This window comes from Chrysochloris asiatica, unplaced genomic scaffold, assembly GCF_000296735.1.
Source record: "Chrysochloris asiatica unplaced genomic scaffold, ChrAsi1.0 scaffold00312, whole genome shotgun sequence".
Taxonomy (NCBI): Eukaryota; Metazoa; Chordata; class Mammalia; order Afrosoricida; family Chrysochloridae; genus Chrysochloris; species Chrysochloris asiatica.
The window spans coordinates 2,220,408-2,240,389 of record NW_006408830.1 but is presented as its reverse complement, the minus strand read 5'-3'; the positions used below and the strand labels follow the sequence as shown (position 1 = coordinate 2,240,389).

The window sequence follows — 19,982 nt, the reverse complement described above, 5'->3', positions numbered from 1 at the left end:
TTCACAGGGTAGAAATGCCTCAAGACTTTCACAGGGTAGAAATGCCTCAAGACTTTCACAGGGTAGAAATGCCTCAAGACTTTCACAGGGTAGAATGCCTCAAGACTTTCCGAGGGTGTCAGTTTCCACAGAAGCAGACAGCTTCATCTGTTTTCCGCAGAGTGGCTGATGGGGCTTAACAACTGCCTAGCACTTTAACCAGTGTGTCACTAGAACTTGTGACCGACACGCTGGTCCCAAATGGCGACTTTCACTGAGGAAAAGAAGAATCGAGAAGGGAGCCACTCATTTGATACAAGGGTCTCAAAATCTGCTCTTAAGGCACCAGAAATGGGGCAGTGCGCGTCCAGACGGCACAGTGCTGGGGATCACGAATTGCTACAGATCAAATTGTGTCCTCCCAAAAGTGTCACAAATCCCAAGCCCTACAGCTGTGGCTAAAAGCTCTTGTAGCATTGTGGGTTAGGCATTGGACTGCTAAGGACAAGGTTAGAGGTTCAAATCCACCAGTCACTCTGAGAGAGATGAGGCTGTCTGCTCCTACAGATGTAAAATCTCAGAAACTCTCTTTAGATAGGGTCAGTCAGCTTGACGGCCTCGGAACCATCTCATTGGCACTTTACAGCAACAATTGTAACACCTGTGACTGTCCCTAACAGCAGTGTAGCAGTGACACGTACATCTGTGTGTGCGTCCGCCCTGTATCTGGAGCCCGTGGCCCTCACCTGTGGTTATAATCCAACCTGGGAATGCTTGTCTGTTATATGAATGAGCCAGGATTAATGTAGTGGGTGTAGTAAATCAGTCTCTTTTTCTGAGCTATAAAAGCAGATGAAACCAGCAAGCTGAGATGAAGGAAGACAGAAGCCGGACCATGTGAAGGTCACTGAGGAACTGAGATTTAGGAGCTAAAAAGTGACTAAGAGCTGACAGAGAGAAAGCCCTTCTCACTACAGCGGACACCTGAATTCAGACTCCTAGCACCCTTTGCTGGGAGACAAGAAATCTCTGCTCACTAAAGCCACACACTTGGGGTGTTTCTGCTGGAGCAGGACTAGAGAACTAAGACATTCTCGAGAGCTACCCAACTCCTGAGCGCTTACACTTGGCAGGGGAACATGTCCAGCTGGCCAGCCCTCACCTGTGAGGCAGCTCCTCATGTCTTTGGCCAGCACCATGCTGTCGGGGCAGACACAGGTAAACTTGGGTGAGTGGGAGTTGATCTGTGGGGCTGGGAGACACAGGTACTGGCAGCCACCGTTGGGAAGGGCGGTCTTCTCACACCAGTTTACTCCTGAGGCAGGACAGGTGGGAGACGGGAGAGAACAAGAGACTTTTGTCAGAAGGGCCAAGGGGAGTCAAGAGCAGTAGTGGGAAGCAGGGGGCAGTCACCTGTGGCTATACCTACCTTTTGGCTGGGTGAGGTTGTGGAACAGGACTATGTCCTCTGGGGACAGCAGATTCCCAGCCACCAAATTGATGTCTGAGCCTGTGAGGCGGTTGGCACTGAAAATAGCTTCATTGATGATATCCGTCCAAAACACTTTATCCTACATGGGCATCAAAACAAATCCCATTGGCCAACGGGAAGAACAAAGCTCACCGTCCCCAGCCTCTGGGGGTCTCAGTGGCGGTGATGCCCACCACAGCATTCTGTGGATCTGCTTCAGAGTCCTTTGCTGGGGGGGCCTCTCAGACCATCAGGAGGTGTTCAGAAATGTCCCTCTCTTCCTCACTGTAACAACCAAGAAGTCTCCAGAAATTGTCAAATGCTTCCTTGGGAGGGGGCAGCAAGCTTGGCACAGGTTGAGAAACAGCTATGTTTAAGCTTTTTACTGTCTTTTGGTGGAGAAAGCAGGAATAGCACCAGGTCTGAGACTTTTTCCCAGTCATGGGAGCTTTCCCAGGCAGTCTTCACAGCCTGCCAGCCCCATACATGAGCAGCACTCAGGAAATAGCAGCTGTCTACCCAGAAGAAGGGGTGCTAGCTCCCCACCCTCACCTCAAAGACCGCCAGGGAAAATGGGTGGGCCAGCCTTTTCTCGTCCTCTAAAACAGTCTTCCGATTCCCCCCATTAACATCAATGCTGGAGATGGAGTGAAGTTTGGAGTCAACCCAGTAGAGACGGTCACTGGACAGATCTAGAACACACAAATGGACAAGGAGGGGTCACGTGGTGCTAGAGGGGCCTGCAGGTCTGGCCATCCTGCTGCCCTCCAGCAAGAAGCCCCCAAAGGTAAGCCATCAAGGCAAGCAATCAAGTTCCTTCAGGACAAACCCCCCTCTAAGACTGAAACTCAAAGGGAACACATGAGCATGCATGTAAGCTTGCTGGTGCCCATGTTGGTCTACTGGTGAGTGGAAAGGGAGGAAAGGCAGCAATGAAGAAATGAACAGAGTTCAACCACGTTCCATAGATTCCCAATGCCCTGGAGATGAGAGAGAGAAGAGGAAGGGCTGGGTGTGGTCCAATGTATGGTGGGACCTGGGGACACTTGAGCCCATGGACAAGGACAGCCACAGAGGGTTAAAGCTGAGAGTGAAGTATCTAGCAGATATGAAGTGTGGGAAAACCCACAAGAACACCCAAACTTGGAGATAGCACCCATTTGACCTAGCCTCGATGGCTTGATGATCAGAACTCGACTGATCAAGGAAGATTTAAAAAAAAACACCAAGAAAACAATTTTTGATAAAGGAAACAAGGGTAAATTGCTACAATTTGATGAATTTGACCTATACTCATGGAGGCAGTAGCTCTAAATACCAACAGAGAGGGAAGGAGTCTTGACATGAAGGATCAATGCTATCCCCTCTATACACACGGTAGATAGGAACGAGCAACTTAGACATTGGCTACCTAAAATGACAGGGCAATAAAGGCACGAAGTGGCTGGCTTACAAGGTTTCAAGAGGGAGTTTAGTTTAAAAGTGTGTGTGGGGGGGGATAGAGTACCCACTGAATACTTTTCATCTTGTCTAGATGGGTCTGGTGAAAAGAGATGGGGATAACATTCTTATGATTCAATAGTGAGTAATTGTTATCATGACTACCACTGTCACAATTGTAAAGGTAGAAGTTTTGTAACAAAAATGGGGGAGTAGTTAATCTTACAGTCCAGAAACAGAGGATTCTAGGACCATCAAGGGAGAAGAGCACAAGCGGAACAAGAGACCTTATCCAGAGAAGCAGCGACACCAGAGATGGAGGCGGAGATGGAGACAAGGAGAGAGGGAGCAGCTGAGGACTCTAGATTCATGGAAAGAGAGGGACTGAGACCTGGCAGCCAGGAGGCAGACTTGCAGAATGTGCCCTTTGGTGGTTTAAATTATTATATATGCCTGAGTGTTAAAAAAAAGCTAAAGTGAATAGCGAGAAATACTGTTAACTGATGGTACATGGAGGGGATTATAATCATTGTAACGAAACAAGTTGTTGAGTGTAGAGCTGATGATCTGCCCTGTAAACTTTCACTCAATTCACAATAAAAACTTAAAAAAAGAAAAGCCCCAAAGGCTTGTGGTGCCCTCCACAGGAGACAAGTCTAAGGAAAAAGTGCCATTGGCATTGTCTGATGTGAGCTCTGAACCACAGGACATGGCTGTTTGGGCCAATTGTCTCCACCCCTCAGCCAGCAGGGAAGAGTTTAGTTGTGGGTTTTAAAAAAACTCAGGGACGCTTTTGCTTTTAAACTTTGAACTGAAGTCACTGCCGGAGGTTGTCACCTTTCAACTAAAGTAACAGATTGACTCACAATAAACAACATCACTCATGAGTACTGGGCTCCTTTTTTAAAACAAAGAAACAAAGCATCTACGAAGAGACCAACTTGTCAATATTTAACCTACAGCAGACAAGAAGGTTGGGGGCGGGGAAGCTAGAGTAATGGAAACTGAAACCAAGGTCACTGAACAATATCTATATGTTGCTGTTAAGTGCAGTGGAGCCATTTCCGACTCGTAGCAACCCTATAGAGGGTTTCCGAGGAGCAGCTAGCTGGTGAGTTTGAAGCGCTGACTTTGCGATTCAAATGGAACTTGTGGTCCATTGCTTATCCTACAGCGCCTTTTGTTAAATGGGAACCTAATGTGTTAGGTACATTTATATCAAAATCACAATAAAATAGTCACAAAAAAACCCCCCACAGGGAATCTGGAAACAGATAAGGATGGGAACAACACAATCAGCACAATTAATGCCACTGAACTGTATGAGGGGGCTTCAAAAAGTTCATGGGAAAATTCCATTGTCTTTTCATTCCATTTTTCCACAGACTTTTTGACGTTCTCTCAATACGTGTCTAGATCACCTCATATGCATGTGGAAAGTGGGAAAATGAATAAGGAATACCAGAATTGATGCATTTAAGTTATGATGCTGAAGAATATTAAACGTATCATGAACTGCCAGAACAAACAAATCTGTGTTGGGAGACGTACAACTAGAATGCTCATAACGTTTTCGTTTTGTTGTACATGGGGTCGCTATGAGTTGGAAGCAACTCGATGGCGCCTAACAGAAACTAACATATAAAAAAACTACCTAAGGGAAATGTCAACAAAAGAGCAAACAAATAAACACCACAGAAAACTCCCCGGGAGCTGCCTGGCCACTCCATCTCCACTGAGAAGCAGCTTTGAACCCTTAGCCATGACCCACTATCATACCCAGGGTGATGCCATTGGGCCACTGGATGTCTTCTGTCACCAATGCGTAGATATCCACACCGTTCAGGCCCCCTTTCTTGATCTTTGCAGGGGTGCCCCAGTCTGTCCAGTACATGAAGCTGGTGGGAGAGCGAGGAGATTAGCACATAAAAACATCCATGGGGAGGCTCCCAGGGACACCCAAGAGCTGCCTCCTGAAACAGTCAGTAGCTTGGAGCCAGTCACTGTGTGCGAAAAGGGACTACGCTCTTTCTGCATATCTCCCCTGGTCCCCCAGCCTGGAACCTGGTGTGATCTTAGAGCCTTAAAGACGGAGGGGACATTGTGATCCCAAAGCCTGGAACCTGCACTCTAAACATTGCCCACCGGGGGCTCTGAGCTCACGATATGATGCTCAAGCTGGCTCAGAAGGAAACAAATGCAAATTTAAACTGTATTCTCCACATCAGCAAAGACTGAACACCTGTGGGGGTGGGGCGGGATGGCTTTCACACCCCCTTCTGGTGAGAGCAATTGCTACAAACTGTGTTTTGGGGAGACATCAACGTATGCACCTCTGAAATCAATCCTGCAGAAGCTACCGAGACTCAAGTTCAAAGGCATCCAGGGCCTCTCTGGGTGAGGCAGGAAAAGGAAAGGGACCCTCATGCACTGGGAACCAGCAAACCTCATTGTATAGATAAAAGGGTGTCGGGTAAAAAGCAGTGTAGACACGACCTTCCCATCCCTGGAGCTGAGTGAAGATCTGGGAACAAGCTCTTGCTCCTGGCAGTTGTGTGGAAACAGTGGGCAGTGGACAAGGTCCCTTCAACACCCTTAAGCATTTGTCTTGCTCAACTGGGACCAGTACCCTGCTTGTCCCGCCCTCATTGCTAGGGGCTCTTTTGCCCTGAGTTAGGATACCTTCCCTTCCCCCAGGGTACTCCATGAGCATAACACACACCACCTCCTGTCAACCTCCTGTCCTCTAGACCAGTGGGCTCGCTCCCCCAGGCCAACCATTCCCCCAACATTCTTTCGCCCTATATGTGTTCGTATCCTGAGGCCACACTTCTCCCTGACATTAACTGCTCTAGACCAAACACTGCTTCCTCCAACTGTTGTTGAAACTGTAAACTTCCACATCTGATGTGCTGAGGTGGCAGATGTGGCCTGACAGGTGCAGGGGAGGGGGCACAGGCACGGATGCCTTTGTCAGGACCATGGAGCTACTCAGCCCCTTGCCATCTCCCTGAGGGTCTGCAGCTGAGCCGGCTCATCAACCCCAACTGCAGAGTCCGCAATGGAGGCCCCGCATGTTTTGACTTTCCTCCAATTCTATCTTCAATTTCTGGTTGTGAAATTTTATCCTGAAGGCAGGATAAAATGTTTCCCTGCCTGTTTCCATCTCAGGTCAACAGACACCAAGAGAGATCTTTCCCTTGTGGTCTCCAGCACTCGGTGAAGAAGTCCCCCGGATTGAGTCTCCATTAAGGAATCCCAGTTAATGTGCTAACCACAAGGTTGGAGGTTCGAGTCCATTCCAAAATTCCTGGGAAGAAAGGTCTAGCAGTCTAATTCCGAAGCATCAAGCACTGTAAATCCGATGGAGCAGGTCTACTGTGACACACACGGTTACCACAAGTCAAAGCGGCCTCATTAGCAACTGGGTCACCAGTTTGCACTGTTTTCTAGTGGCCCAGCCCCTGCTGCTATCTCCAGTCTACAGTCGGGACAGTCCACACCTGCTCAGTCTCCCTCTCTAGTACCAACCGGGTTCTGACCCCCTCCCCTGCACCCATCCTCCTACCCCTGCACTCCTGAGTTTTGGAAATACGCACCCATGAGTGGGGTCCACCACAATTGCCCGGGGCTTTGAGTCTTTCTCCTTTAGTAACGTTTTCCTCTTCACGCCCTTGGTATCAGCCACTGAGACGGTGCCCAACACAGAGTCGGTCCAGTATATGTGGCCGTGGATCCAGTCCACAGCCAGTCCATCCGGGGCCTGCAGGTCCCTGCTGATGACGGTGTCGTAGGAGGAGAAGCCATGGACTCTGTCGATCTGGGTGCTGCAAAGGGAGGAGAGCTGGTGTCAGGTGGCGGGCGGTCATTTCACTGGGAGCTGTGGGATGCCAAGGGCAGCGCTCACCTGTAGATCTTCTTCTGCGAGAGGTCAGACCAGTAGATTCTGTTGTTGGCCACTTCAGTGTCCAGGGCAACCACGTTCTTCAGATTGGGGATGAGGCTGGTGTACTCGCTCCGGTCCAGCGTCATCTTCCTCACCTCGTGGCGGTTGGTGAAGAAGAGGTAGGCAATGGTGCCTGAAAGCCAGGGAGGATGGTCAGGGCAGTGCAAAGCCCCCAGTGGATCAACAGTGTCCTTGCCATCTGTGCCAGTCACTCACAGGCTCTGGGCGAACCAGAGGAAATACCCAGGAAACAGGGTGGGACACCTCCATGGGCCCCAGAATTGTACATTTTAGAAGATAAAGATGAAGAGAAATAGCACCAGTTAATATTGACTGGGAGTCCTGGGGTGGCACTGTAAGATCAGCACTGGACTGCTAACCATAAGGTCAGTGGTTCAAACCCACCAGTCGCTCCTTGAAAACCCTATACTGGGTCGCTATGAACTGACTCGACCAACACTTAACAACATTTACAGAGTCCCTAGGTGGTAAAAAGTGCCCTAGTGGCACTGTCGGATAAGCACTGGACTGCTGACCACAAAGTTGGCAGTTCAAATCCACCAGTTGCTCCTTGGGAGAAAGATGAAGAAGCCGTTTGCTTCTGTAACTTGTTTCAGAAACCCCATACAGACAGGGTTGCTATGAGGCAGAATTGACTGAACAGCAGCAGGTTTGTTTTTCCGGGGGAGCTTTTGGGGGTGGAAATGGTCTAATGTGCTTACTGCTATCCAAGGTTGGTGGTGTAACTTCCAAAATGTCACCCACCACAGACCCTAGGGGTACAAGTCTACTCTGACACCCAGGGTTGGTCCCATGGCCCCTGGCTACTGGTGAATCAACAAGAATAGTTGTGGGGTGCAGCCTTTCTATTTCTTACCCCCAAGTCCCTTCCTGAAAGGGCCACGTGCTACAGATGGCAATCACTTTAACCAGACATGGGCTCTGTGGCAGTCCCCAGCGATCACTGAGAAGCTGGCCACGTGCTGGCCAGTCACATGGAACAGGGTTCCTCAGCCACCTGCCAGATGGCCTCCAGCACAAACACGCTGCTGGCCAGGTCACTTTATTGTGTTCTGTTTGGTTTCCAAGGCAAAGTTCAAATGATGAAACTCCCAAAGGCCTTTGCTTTTACCGCGACCAAGGCCAGCGCCTCCCACCTGCTTCGCTCCTCCCCATGCTCACCGATGGCCTTGCAGGACTTGGTATAGGGGTCGATCTGGAAGCCCACGTGGCACTCGCACTTGTAGCCCCCCTCAAAGTTCACGCAGATCTGGCTGCAGGTGTTGGGGTCCTGGCATTCATCGATATCTGCAAGTCAAGAGCCGGAGGAGGATTTCTTTGAGACACCTCCCACAGGCTGCAGGTGGAGTAACACACTCAGAGAGGACCCAGATCCAACTCCATGGCTGCCAACCGCGGGAGGGAACAGCCTGTCTCCTCTGGACCAAGGAGCTAGCTAAGTGTGGTCCCCAGCAATGACTCCGGTCTCACTGTCCACCCTCAGGGGCCCAGCCAGGGAGAAGCTGCATCGGCTGAAATTTCTTCATTATTAATGTCAGAAGGCAAGACGTGCTGAAAGCTAAATGCTCCCCACACTGGGTGTCTCACTGAACCCTGTGAGGGGCGACCCTGTTTTCACACTTTCTTTACATGAGCCGGGGCTGCTGGGAATCACCTTGGCATCGTCTCTGGTCTACCAGCTGGAAGCCCTCAGGGCAGAGGCACTCGTAGCCAATCTTGAGGTCGTTGCAGGTGTGGGAACAGCCGCCTTTGTTGTCCAGACACTCGTTGGTACCTAAGGCAGATGAGGAACACACAGGTTATGTTTAGGCCTCCGGTTTGCCTTTCCCCTGCTCCTCTGTGACCTCGGGCCATGCCAACAATTCATGCACAAAGGCTGCTAACCAAGAGGTTGGTGGCTCCAGTTCACCTCGGAAGAAAAGGTTTGGGGATCTGCTTCTGAAAACAGTCACTGAGAACCCTACGGGCAGTAAAGCGCAGTTCTACTCTGACACACGCAGGGTCACCATGAGGAGGCATCAACTTGACACAATGATGACTTAGCCGTGAGAAAAATGATATGACCCTAACCAAAACCCAACCCTAGAGCTACCACCATCAAGTCACTTCCGACTCATAGCACCTTATAGGGCAAGGTTGAACCCCCTGGTGGTTTTGAACACAGTAATCTTTACAGATGCTACCAGTCACATGCTTCTGCTGAGCACGGGTAGTGGGCTCAAACCCCTTTCAGTTGGCTGCTGAGCACTTAACCACTGCACCACTAGGGCTTCTTGAAATGACCCCTAAGAGGCCTTAAAGGAATCACATATTACACATATACTAACTCAATTCTTTTAACGATCTTAAAGGTGGCTGAACCAATGGCTTCCCATTTTACAAGCGAGGAAACTAAGGGATAGATAGCCTGTTAAATGGCTTGTTTGTATTCACACAGTTGGACTAGAAGCTGGGGCATTTAGCTCCAGAATCTATCCTCTGACCCTCTTCTACCAGGGACGGGCCAAATCCACTCATCACCTGTTTCTATACAGCTTGTGTGTGACTAAGCATGGTTTTTGCAGTTTCAGATAACTGAAAAAATAAGAATCAAAAGAAAAATATTTCCTGACACATAAAAATGATATAAAATTCAAATCTCAAGTTCTCTTGGAACACAGCTCGGAGCCGTGGTGGTGCCATAGTTAAATGCTTGGCTGGTAACCGAAAGGTTGGCAGTTTGAACCCATCAGCTGCTTTCTAGGAGAAAGATGAGGCAGTCTGCATCCATATGTACAGTCTTGGAAGTGTATGGGGCAGTTCTACTTTGTCCGATAGGGTTGCCGAGTCAGGGTGGGAACAGAGGCACATTCAATTCTTTATATTATGACTTCTTTCATGGTACAATCAGAGGGCAGCAGCTACTACAAAGACTGCAAGACACATAGTCCGAAATCTTCACTCTGTGGCCATTGATATAAAGTTTGTCAACCCTGCTCTATACTCCTCAGCTCTTCCTAATAGGGTCTTTCCATAGCAACCACACGTGTCATCAGGTATTGTCATTAGGTGACAGACATCAAGTTGGTCGTGACTCATAGCAATTCCATGCACAATGCCATGGCATCCTCACAACCGCTGTTATACTTGCTGATGCCACTGTGCCAATCCACCTCATTGGGGGTGTTCTTTTTCACTGACCCTCCACTTTCCCAAGCATGATGCCCTTCTCCAGGAACTAGTCCCTTCAGATGACACAGTTAATATGAGAGATGAAATCTCGCCATTCTGGCTCTGAGGAGCATTCTGGCTGTTCTTCCAAGACAGATTTGTTTGCTCTTCTGGCAGTCCAAGGTACTTTCAATATTCTCCAACACCATAACTCAAATGCATCGATTCTTTTACAATCTTCCTTATTTATTGTCCATCTTTCACATGCACATGAGATTACTGAAAATACCATGGCCTGATCAGGCACACCTTAGTCCTCAAGCTGATAGCTTTGTTTAGAAAAGTTTGAAGTTTATAGAAGTCTTGTGCAGATTTGCCTAATGCAATATATCATTTAATCTGACTGCTACTCTCATGAGTGTGCTTGAGGATCCAAATAAAATGCAGTCCCTAACAAATCCAATCTTTTCTCTATGATCATAATTCATTGGTCCAGTGGTGAGGATTTTAGTTTTTTTTACATTGAGATGCAATCCATACTGAAGGCTGTGGTCTTTGATCTTCATCAGTAAATATTTTAAGTCCTCTTCACTTTCAGCAAGCAAGGTTGTATCATCTGCATATCGCAGGTTGTTAATGAGTCTTCCTCCAATCCTGATGCCACGTTTTTCTTCATAGAACCCAGCTTCTTGGATTATTTGCTCAGCATATACATTGAGTAAGTCTGGTGAAAAAATACAACGCCGGCACACACCTTTCCTGATTTTAAAACATTCTGTATCCCCTTGTTCTGTTTGAATGACTATGTATACGAAGGTTGGTCTATGTACATCTTGGTCAATGTACATGAAGGTTCCTCAGGAATACAATTAAGTGTTCTGGAATATTCATTCTCTGCAATGCTAACCATAGTTTGTCATGATCCACATAGTCAATAAAGCACAGGTGAACATCTTTCTGGTACTCCCTGATTTCAGCCAATATCCATATTATATCCCTTGTTCTACATCCGCTTCTGAAAACGAGCTGAATTTCTGTCAGTTCTCTGTCAGTGTGCTGCTAGAATCGTGTTTGAATTATCTTTAGCGAAATTTTACTTACATGTGCTACTAACGATATGGTCCGATGAATTCTGCATTCCGTCAGGTCACCTCTGTATGGAATGGACACAAATATAGACTTTTTGAAATTGACTGGCCAGGTCAATTTCTTGGCATAGATGAATGAGCACCTACAGGCTGTATCAGTTGGCTGAAAGCTTTCAGTTTACATTCCGTCATTTCCTGCAGTCTGGTTTTTCACAAATGCCTTCAGTGCACCTTGGACTTCTTCCAATGCCATTGGTTCTTGATCATATGCCACCTCTTGAAATGGCTGAACATCGACTACTTCTTTATGGTACAGTGAATATCTATATACTTTCAATCCTCTTTTGATGCCCATGTTGTTGTTACGTACTGTCAAGCTGGTTCTGACTCATAGTGACCCTGTATAGGGTTTCCAAGGAACGGCTGGTGAGTTTGAACTGCCAACCTTGCAGTTCAAACTGACCTTGCAGTCCAGTGCTTATCCCATAGCGCCACATGCCCCCCATGGAGCCCTTCAACATTTCAAGTCGAGACTTGAATTTTTTCTTCAGTTCCCTCAGCTTGAGAAATGCTGAGCATTGGTTTCGTATACATTTCTATCATGCAATCTCTAGCATTGTTTCTATAACCAAGGCCATATTTCCCAACTACTAATCCTTCCTCTTTGTTTCCAACTTTTGTATTCCAATCACCAGTAACTATTCAATCCATTCTGATTACATGTTTGATCAATTTCAGACTGAAGAAGTTGGTAGAATTCAATTTCATCATCACTGACTTTAATGGTTGGTGTGTAAATGTCAATAGTAGTGGTATTAACCAGTCTTCCTTGTAGGTGTATGGATGTTATCCTATTACAGACAGTACTGTACTTCAAGATAGATCTTGAAATGTACTTTTGAATGATGAATACGATGCCATTCCTCTTCAGTTGGTTGTTCCCAGCATAGTAAACCATGTGAATGTCAGATTCAGAATGGCCTATACCAGTCCACATCAGCTCACTAATGCCTAGGAAATTGATATTTATGCATACCATTTCATTTTTTAGCATTTCTAATTTTCCTAGATTCATACTGCGTACATTCCATATTCCGATTATTGATGGATGTTTACAGCTGTTTCTCCTCATTTTGAGTTGTGTCCCATCAACAAATGAAAATCCTGAAGCCTTCACTCCATTCGCGGCATCACAGTCAACTCTCTCTACTCTGAGGAGGCAGCTCTTCCCCAGTTGTATTTTGAGCATCTTCCAACCTGAGGGGATCATGTTCCGGCACTATATGTGACAATGTTCTGGCGGTATTCATAATGTTTTCATCTTCCAGCACTACATGAAGGTTAGGAGGTGCCTACTGTTTTGTAAAACCACCACAACATCTTAATTCAAAATAGCAAAATTCTCAAGAGACTTCCAAGGCAAAGAAATTACATTTTTTAGAATTCCTGTTTTCAGAGGAAGTCTCCTGAAACCCCTTGTTAGTGCATAGCTCCAGTCCACAGGGCGCTTCCTAAAGCCCAGTGTTCTGGAAAGCGTCTCGCCAGTCAGTCCTCTCACAACCCTAGGACCTGTGAGCATTTACTGTCCCATCTGATGAATATGAACACAGAGGCTCAGAAGTGAAGTCACCTGTCCCTGTCCCTCACACATCCACCCCAGAGCCCAAGCTCCTGCAGGTCTGTTAGGACTGGCCTGCTCTCCTGGAAGGGGTCCGAACCTCAGCAACTCCATCCCCTCCCACCCCCCACCCCCACGAGGGCTGCCTGCACCCTGGGGCTCACCACACTCCTTGAGGGGCTCATCCGACCAGTCCCGGCAGTCCCTGACCGAGTTGCAGACTTTGTCCAGGGTGATGCATTCGCCACTGTGGCATTTGAACTTGTTGGGCCCCTCACACAAGGTCACTACAACAACCAGAGACAGGAAGGTCAGTCACAAGGTAGGAGATGGCTTAGGAGTCTATTATAGAACAGTTCATGCAACCAAGAATTTATGCAACTATTTACAAATAAAACATAATAATGATTGAACTCCCAATAACCTTTCTTAAGAATTAGAATGTTACCTAGGCAGGGTTCTGCAGATTTTGTACTAAGGGCCAATTTGCTTCATTTCAATAAAGTTTTATTAGCACAAAGTCAAGGTTAAGTAGTTCTGAAAGCTATTTACTCTCTGGTCACTTACAGAAAAGTTTTGCTGACCCCTGACCTAGACTACCATGGCCGCCTTTTCCTGTCCTGACCTGCTAAGATCCACAAGGTCTCAACTCTGGATTCACGTCACCGTTTCCTTAGTTCTGATGTAGGAGACACACTGGACTGTGAACCATAAGGTCAGCGGTTCAAACCCACCAGCTGCCTCTCGGAAATCCTATACAGGGGTCAAATGAGTCGGAATCGACTTGACAGTGCTTTACAACAACATATATGATGGAGTGTCTTGGAAAAAATGAAATGGAAAAAGAATGGAATCTTTTCACAAAAATTTTTAAGCCCCTTCCTATTGATGAGCAAGGTATTAGGTGGCTCCGCTTATTTCTGAGATAACTCCATCTAGTTAGTCTTCTGAAACTGCTTCTTTCTCCCAATGCCAAGGTCGTGAGGGTCCTGGGCTGCTATTGTCACACTTGCTCTAACATCTAATATTCCACTCAGTGACTATACCACAGGAGTCACTGAACTGCTGGGGAACCAGAACCTCTGGGCTGCGCTCAGGTGTTCCTACTAAGATCGTGCTCTAGGGACCGCTTCAGAGCGCATCTCCCAGTGCCTGGTTCAGCGTCTACTGAGAACATTCCCAGGCGTGGAACTGCTCTATAAATGTTGTGTTCTGCCTGCAGCTGTGAGCTCTGTGTACGTCCCCCAAGCCTGAAGGAGGGGCTTTTCTCCTGCACATCTGATGCCGGGCTCAAGGGGAGGTCAAGTCCTAAAGCCCAGGCCCACACTGAGTTCACCAGCAACATCTTCCCTGATGGCCCTCCAACTCTGCAGAGTGCTTCACCAACAGCCAAGCACTGAGAGATGAGGTCACGGCACCGCTGTACCTGTCCTCGTCCCTGGCGCAGACTCACCATTGATGCAGCCCAATTCATCGCTCAAGTCCTTGCAGTCATACTCTTTGTCACACTGCCGGCTGCCATGGAGACAGGTCCCATCCCCACACTGGAACTCGTCGGGTCGGCATGTGGCCACGGCTGGAAAAGACAAGGGGTTGACTTGACTCTCTAGGAACGGAGTATAATCCCTCCCACTCCGAAGCAGCCATGTGGCCAAGGGCTTTAGAGATGAAAAAGGAATGCCTTATCTTATTAATGTGCCAGACTGCAAAGCCGTTTGAACTGCCCGTTCAGCAGTTCAAGCTCACCAGCTGCTCCTCAGAAACCCTATACCGGGTCGCTATGGGTTGGAATCGAATTAACGGTACTTCACAACATCAACTGAGAAGGAAATGGCTGATTTCACGCTCCAAGAGAGATGAGACCCAGGAAAAGGAGGTAACAAGGAGGTAGCCTTCCTGCCCACTACCTATCTTCACATTCAAACTGTCACCCAAGGCAGATTTCAAAAGATTTTGTTTTTACAACAGTGTTTGTACTCGGTGAAAAAGAACAAAGGAAAATTACTTTTAAAGTAGCTGAGCCAAATTGAGAAAATGGGAAGGGGGAGATAAATCACCTCAAATCCTAACTTGCTAACATAACCATTAAGGTTTTCTCAGATGTCCCTCCAGGCCTTCCTCATGTGACTTTTAGAACACAGAACACAGACCCAGTACGCTGTCATCAGGAGGGCAGCAGCGACACTCCCCAACCTGGATGGAGGCAGACAGAGCGGCTGTTACCGGTCAGAGAGGAGCTCAAGAAACTAGGCCAGATTGAACTGGGACCAACAGCAGAAAACACAGTTGTTGAAACGACCAGCTGTGAACATGAACAATGCTTATGTGATTATGCGAAATGAAAAAACCCACTGCCATGGATTCTAGCTCACAGTGACCCAGACAGGGTTTTGCAGGCTGTAAAACTTGACAGGGGAAGACAAAGACAGCCTCATCTTTCTCCTGAGGATCGGCTACTGGGTTCCAACCAGCGACCTTGCACAGTTAGTAGCCCAGTGTTTATCAGAGTAGGTATGTGGTGGCTGGTAGTGTTCTAGAACCTGACCTCACCCAGGTTTGCCTCCTGCCAGGCTGAGTATTTGTGCTTTACGCACTTTTCTGTATGTTGCAGTTCACAATAAAATCGCTTACAAAGAAGACCAGACGAGATGGCTTTTTAAACCAGGTGTTTGAATTTACACTGAACAAAAACAACTTGGTTGGAGCACTACCAAATAATGTGGTTGAATGACAATGGCTTTTGTCTTATAGTTGTGTGTCCTTAGGAGAAGGGCCACCCCGCCATTCTGTGCCTCAGTTTCCTCATCTGTAAAGTGGGCAAACTACACCTCACAGGTATGGAGCGCAAATGAGTTTGCGTTAAGCTTTAGAACAGATCACATGCAAAGCCACCACTTGTTTTATAAAATGTGACTTTAAAACAAGATTGTTGTTGTATGCCATCAAGTTGATTCTGACTCATAGTGACCCCAGGTCACAGAGCAGACCTGCCCCATAGGGTTCCCAAGGCTGTTACTCTTTATGGAAGCCCACTGCCATAGTGTTCTCCCAGGGAGCAGCTGATGGGTTTTGACCAACCACCTACAGGTTATCCTGGGGGTGCTTAACCACTGCACCACCAGGGCTCCTGCAAACACGTTTGGATATACACAAGGATTGAAACAGTCAGGAAACTGACTGTACGTGGGTCATGACGGGAGGAAAAAAAAAATAAAACCCCAGAAGAATGAGAGCATGTTCTGGGTTCATAGTGTTTCTAACACAACAACTCAAATCTGATTCATGGTGAGCCCACACGTGTCAGAACAGAACTGGGCTCCACAGGGTTTCCAATGGCAAATTTATCTTTGAGGGCTTTCTGGGTGGACTCAAACCTGGATTTGTTTCTGTTAGCATCTAAAATTCACGAATGGGCCTAACCCATGGCAACCCCTTGTGTGTAGAATACAACTCCTCTACAGAATTATCATTATCACAGACAGCCTGGTCTGTCTCCCAAGGTGCCTAGGAGTAGATTTGAACTGCCAGATCTTTCAGCTACTAGTGGAACACTCACCCATTAGAGTCACAGTAAATGATCCCATTTCAGGAACACCACCACAGGACCTCTTACAGGGCCACATTCTTTATCTTAATAGTCACTATGTGGCTGTTAAAACTTCAAATTCTCTAAAATGAAATATAATTTGAGAGCCCCATTTCAGTGTCCGATAGCCACATGGGGCTAGTGGCTACTGTGCTGGACTTGGCTGAGAGAAGAGTTCCGCCATCACTAAACGTTCTCTTGGGCAGAGCTGGACTCTAACCACAACCCACACACGGCAATGCTGCAGGGAGACTCAGTGAGGTTGAGTCCCTCAGCTCGTACACCTCCAGCCCTGGCCTAGGACCCAGGATCCTTCCAGGACCGATGATAGTGCAGTGTGGCTTGCTCCCTGACTCCAAAGGGACTGACAAGATGTTGGAGGCACAGTGACGAGAAAGGGAAATGGGACCAGTTTCCGCTACTGGGGGATTTACAATCAATGAAGCGCCTATGGCAACCGTGCCCCATGGCCCAGGAAGCCCAGTCTTACTGCAGTTCTCCTCATCTGACTTGTCCTTGCAGTCGGCGCCGCCGTCGCAGAGCCAGCTGGCATGGATGCACTCGCCACTGTGGCAGTGGAACTCCCGGCTGGAGCAGAGGCTGCTGTTGGGACTCTTGCAGTTCCACTCGTCAGAGCCGTCTTTGCAGTCCAGGTCACCATCACAGACCCACAGCTTGGGGATGCAGGTAGAGGAGTTGCACTGGAAGGTGGCAGGGCCACAGGTGGACACAGTACAGTTGGCCTCGTCCAAGCCATCCAAGCAGTCCCGGTCCCCGTCACAGACAAAATTCTTTGAGATACACTTGCCATCAGTGCAGCGGAAGTCGTCCGGCAAGCATGTCTTGGGAGCTGTGAGGTGGGCGGGAGGAAAAAACCTGGTCACCACAGACCCCAACAACAACCCTGCCTGGAAATGTGGAAACTGTGCCAGGGAGGAGCCTAGGCCTGGTCAGCGTGTAAGTGGAGAGGCGCACAGGCTAATGGTCAAGGCCCTGCACCCTGAACCGACTGCCCAGGTCCCACCTGTCCCACTCCAACACTGGCCAAGCCACTGTTCCTCTGTGCCTCAGTTTCCTCATCTTTTGTGAAGATCAGTGAGTTCCTATAGTAAAGCTCTCAGACAGGGATCCAGCACACAGGAAGTGCTACTTAGGACTTGGCTGTTACTGCACTTAAGAGCCCAGACCAACCACACCCAGCTCCAAAATACCATCCCATTTAGGAATCTTGGCCATAGTTCTTTTTTTTTTTCTTCTTCTTTTTTAATTGCAGTAAAAATATAAGAGAACAGAAGACTGGCCATTTCCACATTTTTATGTGTATACTCCCATGGCATTCATCACACACACTGATTTGTACACCCATCACTGGTATCTGCTTCCTAATTTTTCCTTTCCCCTCAATTCAGTGCCACTTCTGCAGTAATTCCACCTTGTTCCCACTTCCTCTCACCCCGTGGCCACCTTTGGCTTCTATACATTTTTTTTATCTCATTGCTTAACATAACCCTCCACTGCGTGTCTGACTCTTAGTGGTTGGTTGGATGATTGCATCTTGACCAGCTCACACCTGCTATGTGCTCAGTCTCCCAGGGACAAGGTGAGGTGGCTGACGGTGGTCACAGTGGCTACTTGGACCATGTGCGGGGATCTTAACAATGTGTGATGACCCCAAGAGGAGATAGTAAACACAATCTTCCTCTTGGTTCAGGTGCGATTTGAGGGGCCTGCTATGATCTCCCCAAGAGACAAAGCCTAGTGCAGGCCACAGTGGGGGCAGGGCCGCTTAAGAACAAAGTCCAGTAGCAGGAAACGGTTTGTGCACCAATCCCGGGAAGCAGGGTGCCATCACGGGCAGGAAGGGGCTGGGCTGAGCCACACAGGTCATGCTGAGTACACACTCACCACAGTCTTGCTCGTCTGAGCCATTCTCACAGTCCACGTGGCCATCGCATCTCCAGAACTGAGGAATGCAACGGTTGACCCGGCCCCCACAGCTGAAGTCCTCAAATTTGCAGGTGACGGACACTATGGGAGAAATGGGCCTGAGCCTTAACTCAAAGGGAAGACCGTTCCACCTCACCAGCCCTATCTTTGCAAAGGAAGAACTCCAGTGCCCCTGAGTCGATTCCAACCCACAGTGACCCTCTGTAGGGTTTCCAAGGCTGTAAATCTTTACGGGAGCAGGCGAGAGTCTTGAGAAAGATGATGTGAATTCCACTTTGTGGGGAATTTCAACAAGGGCAGTTGATGGAGCAAGTTAGACATGAGTTTGTTGCCAGCACACTGACACCAACTCATGGCAACCCCACGTGCATCCATGAGGTTGGGTTTTCGACTATGCCCCATAGGGTTTGCAATGGCTGAGTTTTCAGAAGTTGACCCCCAGGGCTTTCTTCTAAGGTGCCTCTGGGCAGACTCGAACCTCCAGCCTTTTGGTTGGTAGCTAAGTGTGATAACCATCTGCACCACCCAGGGGCTCCTTTAAAGTACCACCCCCCCCCATGGGACTCCTGGTGTGGCGCTGTAGGATCAGCACTGGACTATGAACCACAAAGTCGGCAGTTCAAACCCATCGGCTACTCCTTGGAAACCCTACACAGAGTCACTGTGAGTTGGAATCAACTCAATGGCACTTAACAACAATAACCCAACCACTGGCGTCTTTCAGTTCCGACTCAGAGCAACCCTATGAGAGAGCACAACTGTTCCATAAGGTTCCGAGGACCTCACCTTTCTCCCATGGAGTGGCTGATGGGTTTGAACTGCCAACTTTCTAGTTAGCAGCCCAACACGTAACCCACTGTGTCAGCAGGTCTCCTTGTTAAAGGACCCAAAACCCTGTCATCGAGTCAATACTGATGCATAGCAGCCCTTATAGGGTTTCTGAGGCTGTAAATCTTTATTTGAACAGAAAGCTTTCTTTCTCCCATGGAACGACTGGTGGGTTTGAACTGCCAACCTTGTGGTTAGCAGTCCAGTGAACAACATAAATCTGCTGGCCACTTTCCCACCTGCCATCACCGTAAAGGGTCAGGAGGCACGCCGCGCTGGGAGGGGACTCACAGCATGTCTCCTTGGACTCATCAGAGCCGTCCTGGCACTCAGCAGTCCCGTCGCAAACCCACTTGTAGGAGATGCATTTCCCATCATGGCACTGGAACTCGTTTCTCATACATATGTCTCCTGCTGAGAGAGCAAAGAGGAAAGAAAGCCCTCAACGCCGGGTCAAACACTCAACAAGTGACTCGTCTATTTCCTGCCAACTAAATGGACTCAAGCGTGGCAACAGTAGTGAGGTTGGCCCAGGATCAGGCAGTGTTTCATTCTGCTGTGCATAAGGTCGCTATGGGTCGGTACCGACTCAATGGCCCCTAACAACAACAACAACAAAGATTGAACCTGGTGTGGTGCTGTAGGTTTAAACACTGGACCACAAGGTCAGTTTGAACCACATGGTCAAAGGTTCAAACTCACCAGCTGGTCCTCAGAAACCCTAACACGATCACTATGAGTCGGAACTGACTTGATGGCATTTAATCACAATAAAGAATTAATCAGAAATATAATCTTATCAAACCATAGTCCCATTCCCTGGAAAATTAAAGTCACACAACAAATTACATTTCATGAACCCCAAGTATAGAGTTGTTACATGCTGCTGAGTCGGTTCCAGCTCAGAG

The 19,982-nt window shown here is 48.1% G+C and overlaps 1 protein-coding gene across 5 annotated transcripts in view; it reads right to left on the bottom strand.

Annotated features, from left to right (window-relative positions):
- Nucleotides 1–19,982, bottom strand: part of LDLR (low density lipoprotein receptor) — a 34,142-nt gene that overhangs the window by 5,106 nt on the left and 9,054 nt on the right. For 2 of the 5 annotated variants that reach the window (XM_006875122.1, XM_006875123.1), the window contains exons 2-14: nucleotides 19,366–19,488; nucleotides 18,205–18,327; nucleotides 16,790–17,149; nucleotides 14,167–14,289; nucleotides 12,878–13,000; nucleotides 8,512–8,631; nucleotides 8,019–8,144; nucleotides 6,798–6,969; nucleotides 6,490–6,717; nucleotides 4,670–4,788; nucleotides 2,003–2,142; nucleotides 1,409–1,550; nucleotides 1,142–1,294 (exon numbers count right to left, since the gene is read on the bottom strand). In XM_006875122.1, the coding sequence (XP_006875184.1) occupies nucleotides 1,142–1,294; nucleotides 1,409–1,550; nucleotides 2,003–2,142; nucleotides 4,670–4,788; nucleotides 6,490–6,717; nucleotides 6,798–6,969; nucleotides 8,019–8,144; nucleotides 8,512–8,631; nucleotides 12,878–13,000; nucleotides 14,167–14,289; nucleotides 16,790–17,149; nucleotides 18,205–18,327; nucleotides 19,366–19,488 (2,052 nt within the window). The remainder of the gene's footprint in view (nucleotides 1–1,141; nucleotides 1,295–1,408; nucleotides 1,551–2,002; nucleotides 2,143–4,669; nucleotides 4,789–6,489; nucleotides 6,718–6,797; nucleotides 6,970–8,018; nucleotides 8,145–8,511; nucleotides 8,632–12,877; nucleotides 13,001–14,166; nucleotides 14,290–16,789; nucleotides 17,150–18,204; nucleotides 18,328–19,365; nucleotides 19,489–19,982) is intronic. The other 3 variants (XM_006875124.1, XM_006875126.1, XM_006875125.1) reach the window with 3 other exon arrangements.